This window comes from Heteronotia binoei, chromosome 4 (assembly GCF_032191835.1).
Source record: "Heteronotia binoei isolate CCM8104 ecotype False Entrance Well chromosome 4, APGP_CSIRO_Hbin_v1, whole genome shotgun sequence".
NCBI lineage: Eukaryota > Metazoa > Chordata > Lepidosauria > Squamata > Gekkonidae > Heteronotia > Heteronotia binoei.
Window position 1 is genome coordinate 22413919 of NC_083226.1, and position 14716 is coordinate 22428634.

The following is a 14716-nucleotide window of genomic DNA, read 5'->3' on the forward strand; positions in this document are numbered from 1 at the left end:
AGCATGAGAAAAATGGCCTGAAAGGAGGGGGTGGTGGGGAAATTTCCGCACTTGCAAACATCTAGCCGTTCAGCTGGAAAATGCCTTGACCCTCCCCCCACTGTTCTGCTGCTGTTTGGTGAAGGCGTACGTTTAGAGAGACATACCTGTTACTGCTAAGGTTGCTTTCACACAGGTTTTATTCCAACTGGACATCCAAACCAGCAAGTGTGGGGTTCTTTCAGCGAGATCAACCATATGATGTCATACGGTAAACACCCAATTTCTGAGGGTTTGCTCCGCTGCACTCTGGTCTCTCAAAATCTGGTTTGATACTACCCAACAAAGGGAGCCTTGACTCTTGAAAGTTCAGTTGACTCTTGTGAGCCAGTTTGATGTAGTGGTTAAGTGTGCGGACTCTTATCTGGGAGAACCGGGTTTGATTCCCCATTCCTCCACTTGCACCTGCTGGAATGACCTTGGGTCAGCCATAGCTCTGACAGAGGTTGTCCTTGAAAGGGCAGCTGCTGTGAGAGTCCTCTCAGCCCCACCCACCTCATAGGATGTCTGTTGTGAGGGAGGAAGGTAAAGGAGATTATGACCCGCTCTGAGACTCTGCGATTCGGAGTGGAGGGTGGGATATAAATCCAATATTTTCTTCTTCTTCATACCCCAAAAATCTTTTTGGTTTCTCAGGCCCTGCTGGACTTAGGTCTAGCTGTTCTACTGCCGGCCAACACAGCTACCCCCTGAAACCATCTTTTCGGAAAGATCCCAGGCAAAGTTCCTTTGCACACCATGTGCATAGGAAGTTAAGGTCTCACCTACCTTGGCACAATTTTTCATCTTCCAGTTGAAGGTTGTTTAAAAAACAAAAAACAGGCAGTTGCTGGATCATTGCAATGTTATAACGATCCATTGTCACAATTAAATTCCTCTGAAATCCCAGTTTTTTTTCCTTTTTTTTTTAATAAAAAGTCTTTAGTCGTTTTCATCATGAAGATACAGAATGAGTCAGGGCTTTTTTTGTAGCAGGAACTCTTGTGCATATTAGACCACACCCCCTGATGTAGCCAATCCTCCTGGAGTTTACAGCAGGTCCTGTACTAGGAGCCCTGTAAGATCTTGGAGGACTGGCTACATCAGGAGGGTGTGGCCTAATATTCAAAGGAGTTCTTGCTACAAAAAAAAGCACCCTGGAATGGATTAGAAACTTCTTAAAACGAAAGGTGGGAATTCAGAGGTGCTAGTTAAGTCATGGCAATAGACTGTTATAGTGTTATAGCACGGCAGCTGCCTCTGGGGGCCAATGTAGGCTTCCCAGGCCTCTTGCTCCCACCACCATGCCTGTTTGCCACTGGTCTAATGCCAACAGGAAAAAAATAAAATTAAAAAGTGATGTCACCAACATCACTATGTCATTGTTTTTACCATAGAGTTTCCAACAATTCCTAGAGCTACCCCATGCCACTTCTGGATTTGTCCAGAAGTCACATAGGCAACACCAGTTTTTATTTTATTCTTCTTCTGTCACTTTACCCAGAAGTGACAAAGCAAAGTCAGCAACGTCACATGTACCTCCCCATGTCCCCACACTCCCGAGTCCTCTTGCTGCCAGGCTCGGCCCGGCAAACCTAGACCTAAGGCCTAACTCTAGTCCTAGACTTAAGGTAAGAAACATATAGGCAAAACAGCTGTGTGGACACTCCGTTGTCAATGCATTTGTAGCATTTAGAGTTACCTAGAGTATTGTCACTGTGTGGAAGAAGCCACAGAGCACTTCTGCCTAACTCAAGTTTCTCATCTGATATATCTTTTGCTCTCGACCTTGGGCACAACTAAATGCAGCCTCACAGAACAGCTATTGTTCTACGCGTAGGTGAGGGATAAACTGAGGATAACTTCTCCACCCCATCAAGTTTTCTAGACAGAGAAAGCAAAAGTTGGCCCCAATCCCAGCTCTAAATTCAGGAGCCAATTGAAAAGATTTCAGATTTATAAAAAAGGCAAAACCCCTTCTGGGGGAAAAAAGGGGGGGTAGTTTAATTGTTCTGAAATTACCTTACTACAGAAAGTCTTTCTCTCAAGACTTTTAAAATAGAGAAAAGGGTCTCTTTCTTTGGACTTTACGAAAGCAGAATATAAGACTACAGCTCAGCTGAGATTTCTGATCCCACTCTCCACAGATACAGTTCCCCATCCTTTACCTCCCTCCTGTTGCTTTTTGCTTATTTTCCATATAAAGTCCTTCTCAACTGTCTCTCAGACACAGAAACTATACATCTCCCAAACATTTGTGTCACATAGAACCAAATGCACACATTGCTTGCATTTTTTTTTTTGTTAAAAAAAAATAAGACATTAAAAGAACAGAGCGAAACAAGATGAGCCACTTTTGTCTTGAGTCCCGTGAGTGCCAAGATGACAGGAGGATATATTGACACTGAAATATAATTACCGTAAACATCCAGGAGGTTAAGTCCTGGTCCTGGATAGGCACGTGGAGCAAAAGAGTTTGGAGGGAAGAAGCAGCAGGCTATCTGGAGCTCCCCCCTCCCCGCCCAAATTGGGAAGGATCCCAAACTTTCCTGGTTATCCTGAAGGCTCCAAAATCATTGGGGCACCTGGAATCCATCTCGTTTTCGTTTGCAGAGAAGACAGCCCTCTGCACTTTCTTCTGCATCGTCACTGTGGGCAGAAGTCCCCCACACTGACGGGCAGCTGGAACGCAGCAACTGAAGAGAAACAACGGGAACGTGAGCCTTTGCCCCCCTCACATTCAGAGCAGTGCCGTGCCCAATCCTCCTTGCCTTCAGAGGTTGGCACTGGAGCATGTAAACATATTTTTAAAAGAGAGAATGAGAGCAAAAACCGACTCCCCGGTGCTCAAAAACCGAGCAGTTGCCCACTCGGGGAGATAGGAAGAGCAAAAGAAATGGGGGACAGAGAGGAGGAAGGTGTCGTTACATGCATCTGTTGTGGTACCATTTTTGCCCAAGCTCTTGTCCGTTGTCACGACAGTGTTTCCAAAAAAAAAAAGTGCAACAGCAGAGGGAAGACGGAGCCCGCTTGGCTTCTGAAACTGACGAGCTGAAGAACTCCCTCGATCCTTCATCAAAAGTGCACGGGCAAGAAATGTCCTGGGAACAGAAACATGCTTGGAGAAGCACTTCCAGAGAGGAATAGCGACAGGGCCATTTTCCAAAAGGATTCTCTTTACCAGGTAGCCCTCAAGTCACCTTTGGCGAGAGTTTCCTTCCGGACATAAGCAGCTTTAGTAACGACCAGATTTTTTTTTTTTTTTGCCCCTGACAAATGTTAATTGTTCCACGCTATTTTTTTGCTCCCCTTTTATTCTCTGCAGAAGGCCAGAAAGGATTAATTTTTTAAAAATTCTCGCTTATAAACCCCACAAAACAGCAACCGAGGAGGGACAACCTTAGCCCAAAATAGATAATCCGTAAAAAGAATGACTTGTCGTTCACAAAAAAAAACCCTAATAAAAAAATAAAGACCCTTTCCTTGTTGCTGATTGAGTGAAAGCTTGAGGAATAATGTCAACGATGTTCATAAGGGGGAAAAAAAGATTGGTAAAGAAATTATAAGAGTGAAAATAAGGGAAAGAGAGCAAAACTGATCTCTTCTCAGTCTCTGTGCCGTTGATGTTTTGGCACTACAGAGGACCCACCAATGGGGAGAAGTGCGCCACTTTACCACAGGTGGTAACTCAGGTCTTTATTTCTGGTAGCTACCATTTAGAAAACCTGGAAATATGTTTTTAAATGTAGGTGGAAAGCAACAAATGCCCTAATGTAAACTGGAAAACTGACATTGAAACCATACATGCTTGCTTCCCGTTGCCCTCTCTGCCTTGTCTCGCCTGCACGCAGATGGAAAAAGAAAACTCCATGTCTGCATAAATTATATTTAAAAAGACAGACGACACTCCCTTCCCTCCTGCATGCAGTGCCCAGCAGTAAATAGGGGAGGGGGAAACCAATCTCCAGCTCCCAGGCAGGTGGAGATGATTAAAAAGCGCGTTAGGGATCTTCCCAGAGAATCAATGCTGGAGAACGAAGTTTCGTCTGGACTCAGCCAAGCGACTCTGTCCCCACCGCCAGACAGTTGGTATCCACCTCTCGTTCTGATGCACTTCTTCACAGAGTCACTCCTTCCCCATCCTGATACGCAGGGCCTTAATTGCAGAACTGCCTTTCAAAGAGCGCCTCACTTAAAAAAAAAGTAGATCTGGCAAACAGGCTCGAGGCGGCCATTTTGGACGAACAGGTGCTGACAAAGCCACAACCTCTCACTACTACCAAGCCAACTTCTGCCTGCATCTGCAGAAGGCCTCGGGTCCTAACAGCCAATGCAGATTGCGGCAAGATCCTCTCCGTCGCCATATTAAGCCTAAGTTTGCATCCCAAGTGAGGCAGCCCTGCTTCCCAGTGCACCCTGCCCCCCAAAGTCATAGGATGTCCGTTCCCTGAGCTTCCTGTGCCCACCCCATCCAAGGTCCCAAGTCTTCAGTTCACCCCGTGCAGGAAGAGATGGGGGGGGGGGCTTCGCATTGCCCCGAAATTTCGGTCCTTGGATTACCCTTTCTGTAAAAGGGAAAAAAAAAACACCCCAAATGTGCTCATGTGCCTGGGGAATTTGAGGAGCTGGAGAAGGGCTTCCCTATCACTCCCCCCCACCCGTGTTTCCCATGCATAATGGCAAAGGGGTTCTGCGTGGCAGCATCAATTGTTGGCTTCACCTTCTTCCTCGTCGAAAGACTGCACTCCAGATGACGTAACGTCTGAGACCTTGCGGCTGAGGGCGGCGGGCTCCGGCTCCTCCCGAGGGGAAAGGGACTCCAGGTCCCGACACACCACATCGTCCTCCTCCGGCGAGGGCTTCTTGTTCAAAAGCGGGCCTTTCTCCACCACGGCGTTCCCTTCTTCCTCTGTGTGAACACCTACGACAGTGCTGGATTCCGCGCTGTCGCCGCCATTGCTAGGAACTGTCTGAGCCGGCCAAACATCCACTAGGCCTGTATTTGGGGGCAGCGCCTGTTGCTGCTGCTGCTGTTGTAGCTGCTGCAGCTGTTGTAGCTGCTGTAGCTGCTGGTGTTGTTGCAGCAACTGGTGCTGCTGGATAAGGTTGTTCTGGATCAGAACGCTCTCCTGAAGGTTGGGCTGGGATTCTTCGAAGTTCTGGCCGACGTAAGAGCTGGCAGCTGGGGAAGCGATGAGGGACTGGTCGCTCGTCTCCCAGGCATCGGAAGAGCCTAGGCAATACATGCCTTGCGAGACATACGAGTGGGGCCAGCTGTCGTACTGTGCCTGGGCCAGGTGATCTTCAGGCAGGGACCGAAGGAGAGAGAATAAGAACAAAAGAAAGGGAGACAGAGGAGGTCAAAAATGAAGAAGAGAGCAGACAAGCCTCAGTTATATGGCAGGGATAACTATCTAGAGCTGCCAAGAAGGGAGGCACAAGGGGGGGGGGGGAATTCCAGGAGCTCTGGAGCTGGCAAAATCATGTGATTGATGAAAATAACAAGAGCAACCCTGCTAGATCAGACCAGTGGTCCATGTAGTCCAGGGGTGTCAAACATGTGGCCTGGGGGCCACATTAGGCCCCCCGGAAGGTTCCTATCAGGCCCTCAAGCAAGTTTGCTTTTATCTCCCTCTCTCTTGCTTCTTTCTGTGTCACAGCTTGCTTTGCTCAATCACACAGCAGCTATAGACCAAAGCCTCTTATTTTCTCCATTGACTGAGGCTCCCCCCAAAGCTTGCTTTGTCAGGCTTTCTCAATCACACAGCAGAGCTACTGAGTCAAGCCTCTCTTCCTTCTATTGGCTGAGGCTCTGCCAGAACTTCCTTTACCCGGAAGGCCAGTGCCCTAGGCTATTGCCTGGTTGGACTAGTGACAGAGCCAGCCCTGGCAACGAGTGTTCTCCAAGGCCTACTTCTCACTGAGAAATTAAACCCGCCTCTTTCCAGAAAGTACATATAAAAGGAGCCTCCTCCAAACAAAACGATTCCTAGCACATATAAAACTGGAAAGCCAGCAGTAAAACTGCGCTGGAACCCTTCTCTCCAAGAAGCAGTTTTCTATGCTGAAAGAGTTCAGTTTGGTCTGGAAAAATGTTTGATCACATGACCAGCATCCTGAAGTACAGTGTAGACACAGGTGCAGCTTCTCGGGGAGATTCTGGACCCAAATCCCATCTCCTGACAGGTCTAAGACCCAATCAGGTTTGGGGATAGAAAGGGATTAAAGGAATTCTAATACCTGACATTTATACAGTGCTTGAAAGCGTTTTTCAAAGCACTTTTCATACACCCTTTCAGGAAGCTGGTGAGATCCTGAAGTACCAAACTTGCCTTCCTACCAAGCCCTGGCCTGCAGTTGTATAGGATGAGTTGTGAAGTCCCTTGATTTCCCAACGTGCTCCACTACCATCTCCAGTGGTTAGCTCCCAAAGCACAGGTTCGGGAGGTGACAGAGGCCAAGCCGCTTACTTGACTCACACCACTTCAAAAGTGAGCTGCAGTGACCCAACCCATACCTCCACCCCTAAAAAGAAGGTGAGTTCCAGTAATGGTGGCAAGGCCTCTGGAGCTTGTTCTCCTCTAAGACACAAGCAAATTGGGGAGGCAATGGATACCCATCGCCTTGAGAGTGGAACATTGTGTTTAGCTACTTCTGAGAAAACCATCATGGACTTTACCTATAAACCTAAGCCCATCTTCACCCCTTCTCAGCCTAGAAGTCTGATGGTCAACACTCACCTTGGTTCTCCATCATCTCCTGGTAGTTCTCACTGTAGTTGCCAGCCTGGTTCTCCTGTGTGGAGTTGACACTGACGTCCTCGCCATCCATGGAAGACCAAGCCATGAGGGTGGCTTCGGAGATAGCAAATTGCTGCATCACCCCTGCATTACAAGCAATCAGAGAGGGACGGTGGTGGAAGATGTAGCTCTTCAACTCTTGCCTGCTCCTTCAGCTGCTGGTTCTTTCAGTGGTGGCGCCAGGCCTTATAGTGCCCCAGGTGAGGCCCCCCCACCCCTGGTCTTCCCCCCCCCCACAGGACTTACCTGGGGCATCTGAGAGGAGGGCAGAGCTCCCTTCCTTGCTATGCTGGAGGCCATGCTGAGTTCAGCGATATGACCAGCCTGGCTGCGGGTGCTGTAATCCGGACGCATGTACGACACCACCCTCACCTCTGCCACCCCTTCCCTCCCACACTATTTAAAACGTGCAGGGGGGTGCAGGTGAAAGAGCCCACCAATCAGCTGATTGGCGGGGCCTTCATCTGCGAGTGGGAAGGGCAGTAGCTCTCCCTTCCTCGTTTACTTGTTGCCTCCCCCCCCCCACAACCCAGGAGGGGGGGCACCAATTTAGCACCCCCCCCCCTGGGCTGTGCCTGTAGGCCTACGACCACCTAGACTAGAGTCACCTAATGGACACGCTGGCCCTGGGTTCTTTGGTGCTTCCACAACCCTGGTTATGCCTCCCTGAGAAGCTATGTCTGGGGTCTTAAATAGAAGGTCAACTCTGTAGCGTATCCCAGCGTCCTGTGTCTCTCTACTGATCAGCAAGACTCTGTAAGGTGGATTACTCTTCAGTTAAGAACTGCTCATCTGTGGTCCTATATGCATTACATTCTGGTTCTCAACATTAATTATCGTCGTCGTCATTATACCTTTTATTGGCATGCTCAGGCATAAGATAAAATAAGGACAGACAAAATATACAGTCCAACATTAAGAACAGTCAGTTAATAAAATTTATAGCAAAACATGACCCGCATAGATTTTAATGGACTTCTCCAGAAATTTACTAACAGCCCTTGTGATTTCTATTCCATTATCTTTCAGTAGGTGGTGATAGTCAATCCCATTCACTAGGTTACAGGGAAGGAGGGATAGATTTCCAAACAGTTCCCTCTGGAGATTAGAGTGCAGCTGACAGTCCAGCAACGTTGTATGGAATCTGAACTGTTCGCCCCACAAGGACATTAATTAATTAATCCAAAATAAGGTTGCAAAAAAATAAAAATAAAATAGCCCTGCCATTTTGAAGGCCAACCAGCCATTAGAAAAGCAAGGGGGACAGCCTGATTTTGTTCTTAGGTGTTTGCTTAACCTGAACATGGATTTGCTTAACCTGAACATTTGTTGAGCCTGTGGCCACTTTGTGAAAGACTACTAGGCACCACTACAAAATGGCTGCCATGAGGAATGGGTGATTGGCCAAAATGTTGGTAAATAGGCCACACACTGGTGGCCACTATGTAGGGTTGCCAGCCCTGGTTTGGGAAATATCTAGAGATTTTGGAAGTGGAGCCTGGGGAAGGTGGGGGGGTTGAGAAGAGGAGGGGCCTCAGCAGGCCATAATGCCATTGAGTCCACTCTTCGAAGCAGCCATTTTCTCCATGGGAGCTGATCTTGCTTGCCTGGAGATCAACTGTAATAGTGGGAGATCTCCAGGTGCCACCTAGAAGTTGGCGGCCTTAGCACCATGGTATTTGTGGGTGTCACATTGGATATCTTCATGATTTCTGGCCTGGGCTCTGCCCTACTCACAGGAATCAGTTGCCAGACTTCATCCAGGTATTCATTTCTGGCAACCCTAATTCAGAATGGCTGCCACGTCCTGATTCCATACCCGAAATCACTAATGCTATTATAATTCCTATTTCTCCTATAAACAAGCTTTCAAAAGGTGGGGAGAAAATTATAAGCCTTTCAACCATTTTTAAGCACTTTGGTTAATGATGAAACTACAGGTTAATTAGAAACAGGGAGCTGTTGTTTAAACAGAAGTGTGTTGAAGTGCCTCCCTCCCCTTCCTTAAAATATGGTAAAAATTATGCATTCCTGTCATTTAATTGAGTATTTTCCTGCCCTGTAGAGCCAGACAGCACTGTACAGCAAGCGGGTGGCTGAAGGGGAAAAACGCAGTGAAACAGTATCAGAACCTGAGGTAAGTTGTACGACACATCATGGAGGCAAAGGGGGAACAGGACACAGGGCTGCTGATTTTGGTGGCAGAACTGAGTTTCTTATTACATATGCTGCCCTGACAGCACAAATCCCAAAAGGCATTAAGGAGTAATCCACACTGGGCAGTCTTGAGGATGCAGTCCAAGTCTATCCCTGCTCAAAACCATTTCTGTTCTATGTCAGCATCAAAAAACTAAAGGGGATTAAAAAAATAATTAAACTCAAGCTTCCCTCCCCCTCCAGACCGTGGGCAATCACCTGCCATTGCCTATCAGCCCCCACTGTTGCTCAAATGAGAGGCAGTTGGTTGGGAAATGAGGTGGGGGAGACACTATATTTGTTGACCTTACTTCTGGCTGAAACCCAGAAGTGATGTCACTGAGGTCCTAGGATTTTCATTGGTCACTATGGCAGACTTATCACCAACTGCTGGCCAATGGTAAAACAATAGAGATCAGAAAGTCCTAGACAGTTGATGACATCACTTCTGAGTTTTAGCCAGAAGTGACGTCAACACATCCATGGCATCGTTTTTCTCCATGTCTCACTCTCCTCAAAATTGTAGGGATTGCAGCCAGGCTCCTGGCAATGGTGTATGCAGACCAGACTACAGGAAGATACATTTACAAGTTACAGATGATCCAAGCCCTCACACATATGTCCCAACTAAACACCGATGGGTAGCAAATGAGTGTCTGCGTACCTGCAAGGAATCGGGCCTCCTTCTCACCATCGCTTAGGTCAGAGTAGGCATCGGCGTCCTTGCGGATGGTTTCATGGGTGTGCTGCTGCTGCTGAGTGTTGCCTTGGCCCCAGCCCTGCCACTCGATCATGTGAGCCACACGACCCGAGCCCATGGCCGTGGGTTTGGTGACGTGATCCTTCATGCTGCGAGATATCCCTAAGGCGCCAGACATTACAAAGCAAGAAGGGGCTATTATACCGTTCCAGAGACATTTGCGGTTTTCATCCTGGGAGGAGTCTACTTTCACCCTGTCTCCCCCACTTCTCTTCCATGTACACTCAGGGGCAGCCCTAGGGCACATGGCACCCCAGGTAAGCCCCCCTCCATGACACTACCCCATGGCCCACCGCCCTGCCACCCATACCCTTCTGTCCCCTGGGGGTGTGCGTGAGTGGACAGGGAGGGTGTCTGAGTGGCTCCCGGCCTCTGTTCTATGGCCCTGGCCACAGAGAAGTTACACACTGGCTAGCTGGTTCAGCTTCACATCCCTTCTGGTTCCAGAAGTGAGATGGAGCGAAGCCAGCCAGCTGGCGCACAAACTCTTTGCAGCAAAGACCACAGAACAGAGGCGAGGAGCTGCCCAGGCACGCTCCCCACCTTACTTTGTTGTGCATGCCACGGGCCAGGGTGGTGGTGGAAGGCTGCAGGTGACAAGTAGTGTTGCCACAAGGCAGTGCAGTGGAGGAAAGCAGCCCCGACATTTGCCTAGGGCACTGGAGGGGGGGGGGAGAGCCCAATTTGACACCTAATTTGCCTAGTGGCAGGGCTGCCTCTATATATACTTCTATGCCAACTACATTTTCATCTGTGCTACTTCCAAAACTTCCCTCCTCTCAAATGCACATTTATAGACACATTTTATTCATAACTGAATTTTCTGATTATTATGGACAAAGTTTAGCCATGTATTCTGTTGAGGTAGCCTTGATTTGAAAAATATCTGTTCTTCCTCAGAATTTTCAAGAGCATTCTCCAAAATAAATTTCTTATTTTTAAAAAAATTGCTCAGAAAATATGAATAGTCCATACAGATGATCAGCAAGTAAGAAATCACATTATTTAATATGTGTTTGTTGTGTTTAAAAAGCTAATTGTATTGAGTATTATAAGTAAAGGGGATAAAATGTAAAATGATTATAATACTCTATCTCAATGTGATAATGTAATTTCAATTATTTCACGTTTATACATAACTATTAATAGTTTAACTAAATACTATTTTATGTGTGTGTGTGTGTATATATTTGATGATGTCTTTCTAAATTTTCTTTATGTAAAACGTAGATGGTTAATAACAATTGATTGTGGATAAGAAGATAAGATGATATGGCAGAAGAAAACATTTGATAATTTTTATGGGAATAATTTGACTTTAAAAAAGTTAAATGTGTAACTTTAGAAGATTGGTGTTGAAATGAAATGTACTGAATGTAGTGTTAGTCTTAAATTATGAGCTGTTTTGTAATGAGATGATGGATAAGCTGAATTGTTAAATGTCTGTTTCCTTTGATTCTACCTAATTCCCACCTTTCCTTTTTTCTCCTGTAACCTATAAAATCTGAATATTTCTTTAAAAATTATTTTTTAAAAAAGCTAATTGTGTTGTTGAAGTGCTTTACGCATGATAATGTATGATAGATAATAAAATGAAGGGTCATATTTTGATGGAGATTTTTGAACTCCAGGGTTTTCATGAGAGGCCTCCATTTTGTGAGCTCACTAAGGGTTTCTAGGTACCCTAAGGTTCAGGTGAAGGAACATGAGACCTCAAGACTAGAGGCTATCACATCCACAGGTGGAGCCTAAAGACCAAGTGGTGATTTTCTGAAAAAGAGATTTAGGCTATTTTTTAAAATCTTATCTCCAATAGAAAAAAAAATTATCTTTTCCATTTCCTTTCAAACTCAGTCATTCTCTACCACAGAGGGATCAAGACCAGAAGAACATGCCGACAAAAGGTTAAATTGTTTTAAATTTTATAATGGAAATTGGAGAAAATAGCTTGTCCTCCAGCTTCTGGCTTTTCATACCAAGATTTAACTGCCTCTCCTGAAGACTGGAGGTTAAAACCCTGAAAACTGCCAACTCGCTGACAGTTCATTCCCCTTCTTTGAAACGACTCTGAAAGCCTCTGGGATATTTGCATAAATGATCTTAGCTATGAATGCCCCTCTGGTACAATTTCTCTGTTACCCAAGTTCAGGGTTGCCAGTCGCTGTCTAGCCAACCTAGGTAGCTCTAGAAATCACCAGAAATTCCTAGAGCGACCCCTATGTGACTTCCGGGTTTTTACTGGAAGTAATCCGACCCCACAGCCAACGTAGTGGGAGTATTTCGCTCCTCCTGCTGCTCTGAGGACCTTTCTTGACATTCTTTCTGTTCTACTTCAAAATGTAATTTCCTTACCCAGATTAGAATTCAACTTTGGATGGAAATAAAGGATCAAGGCTGCCCAGTACTTTGGAGAAAGTACATTTTGAGAGGTGGAGCAGAAAGATTGACAACAAGACTCCTCTGCAGGCCAGCACTTAAGGTAAGGGAAGCCCTAACACACTCCCCTCTCAATATCAGAAAAGTAACCTCAGTGTTAGAAGAAATAAGTATTCATTAACATATGAAAAGCAATTTGAGTTCATTTTTGACTTATTGTGTGTGTGCCTGGACAAGAAAAACGAGACTGCTATTCATACATTATAGCATACGCGCGTGAAAAGTTATCTTGAGGCTTAGGGGTATAATCAAAGGGAAATTACAAGTATGTATCACTTGTAATTTTTATGGTAATGAAGTTTCCTCAGGTGAACAAATTTTAGAAAAGAAGGTATTTTAGGCAAGGTCCAAAGTGAGGAGCAGAAGCTAAGAAGCAAACACAAGGTGATCAAGAAATAATTAGTTCAGTGCAAGGATCCTCACCAGAGAAAGAGGACTTAGCAAGGGCTCCAATCCCGTACGCGTTGGAGTTTCGCTTCAACTTGGGAAGGATGGAGGTTGTGTCTTCCATAGAGAGCTGAAAGAAAGATTGAGTAAAGGAATGAAAGGTAGGGTGGAGGAAGGAAAAAGGAAGGGGGGACAAAAGGAATTCCATTCTGGACTGCTAAGAAGACAAGGGAAATGGGAAGCAGAAGAGAACTGAAGGAAAAGGGAACAAACAAAGAGGGAAAGTTATTAACTGGGCTGAATATCTGAATGAAACTTAACTGAGATGAACACCAAGGAAGGAAGTGCCTGTGGTTGGGGGCATCTACTGTGACTGTATGAGCTCTTCAGGTTTTCTGCCCCAGATATCATGTTCTTTTGGGCCAGCCCTGGTCTGCTGGTGTGATTTCACATGGCAATTTGTTTTTTTAAAAAAAAGCATTCATGAGAAAGGAAAAGAAATGAAGGTGAGATACTTCCACATTTAAGCACTGGAATGCAAGGGAGAGGGGAGGAATAAGCGTAGAAGATTAATAATGTCTGGAAAGGAGATAACAAATACAGCCAGAAAAGATATTTTTGAAAGCAAAGCTACGCAGAATGCTAAAGGTCCACCACTGCAACTTCCCATGTGTATCCTGGCCTTTAAAAAATAACAGTGTGGGTGGAGTAGAGGGAGATCTCTGTCAGGGACATAGAGCTGGGGAACAGAGAATAACAATGCATGCTGTGCCTATTTCTCTAACAGAAAAATTGCTCCTATAGATTGATTTCAGCCCTGTCGGAAGGAGAAAGAGAGGCATAATATAGTTGTGTGTCTTTTTCCCCTTAGGAGGGCTTAAAGCAGTCTAACTGTCCATGGAAACGGTGGCAGCCATGGAAGAAGAGTTGAAAACCAGTGCCACAGTTCCAGTCCAGAGCCTGCCTCCTCCTTAAGACTGCTAGGCACCTGCTGAGAGCAGAGTATCTTCTGCCTCAGGCTCCTGCTTCCTTCCACTTCTTGGAAGGCCAGCGAGAGACAAAAAAAATTAAATGACATTCGAGATGACAGTGTGATGTCACTTCCAGGGAAGACCCAGAAGTGATGTCAGTCCTCTCTGGAAAGCACTGGAAAACCATGGCTTTACTATACCAGTAAGAATGAATCCTAGAGAGGTGTGTCATATCATTGCTGCTGGCCACACCCCTCCCATGTCCCCCCCTCAGTCTCACACTCCTTGCCCTAGAATTGCTGCCTTTTTAGATTCAGATTACCACACCAGACATATGCCATTTGTTGTTTGGCTTAAGGGCACATCCACAATACAGCCAATTATTGCATACCTTCATATTTATTCTTATTATATTTATTTCTCTATATTTATACCCCACTTTTCTCCCTGTTGGGGCTCCAAAGCAGTTTACAACGTTGCCCTTCCCTCCTCCATTTTATCCCAACAACCAGCATGCAGTGAGGTGAGTTAAGCTGAGACAGAGTGATTGGCCCAAGGTCACCCCACAAGCTTCCATGGTTAGGGTAGGGATTTGAACCTGGGTCACCTCAGTCCTAGTTAAACACTCTATCCCACCATGCTTTTTTCATAGCAGTTTGTCATGCACAGGGAATTCTAGCAGGAGCTTCTATGCATATTAGGCTACACAACCCTGATGTAGCCAATCTGCCAAGAGCTTACAGGGCTCTTCATACTGGGTCTATTGTAAGCTCCAGGAGGATTGGCTACATCAGGGGTGTGTGGCCTAATATGCAAAGGAGCTCCTGCTAGAATTCCATCCCTGGTCCTGCATTCTCTCAGGAAGGGTCACACCAGATGAGACACAAGGAGATCCCTAACTGGATCTGCCCATGGATCCATGTTTAGTTAAGAACCAACATGGAAGGTACAAACCAGTTTGGCCTAGCCCTTTCTCTCATGCCATCTGCCATTTTCCCTTTGCAAAACCAGTCATTTCCCCAGCTGCTGCGGAAACCTATAAGCACCAAATGCAACACCCTGAAGGGATTACTAAAGCAAGGGGAAATGCTTGGGCAGAAAGGGTTCTACACCCTCCCCATTGCACTGTAGCACCAGTCCCATTTGAG

The 14716-nt window shown here is 46.1% G+C and overlaps 1 protein-coding gene across 1 annotated transcript in view; it reads right to left on the reverse strand.

Annotated features, from left to right (window-relative positions):
- Positions 1-4361: 4361 nt before the first annotated feature.
- The window catches only part of FAM131B (family with sequence similarity 131 member B), a 90908-nt gene continuing 80553 nt past the window's right edge, over positions 4362-14716 (reverse strand). The window contains exons 4-7 of the mRNA XM_060236931.1: positions 12633-12727; positions 9679-9884; positions 6759-6902; positions 4362-5320 (exon numbers count right to left, since the gene is read on the reverse strand). Of these exons, the coding sequence (XP_060092914.1) occupies positions 4722-5320; positions 6759-6902; positions 9679-9884; positions 12633-12727 (1044 nt within the window). The 3' untranslated portion in view covers positions 4362-4721. The remainder of the gene's footprint in view (positions 5321-6758; positions 6903-9678; positions 9885-12632; positions 12728-14716) is intronic.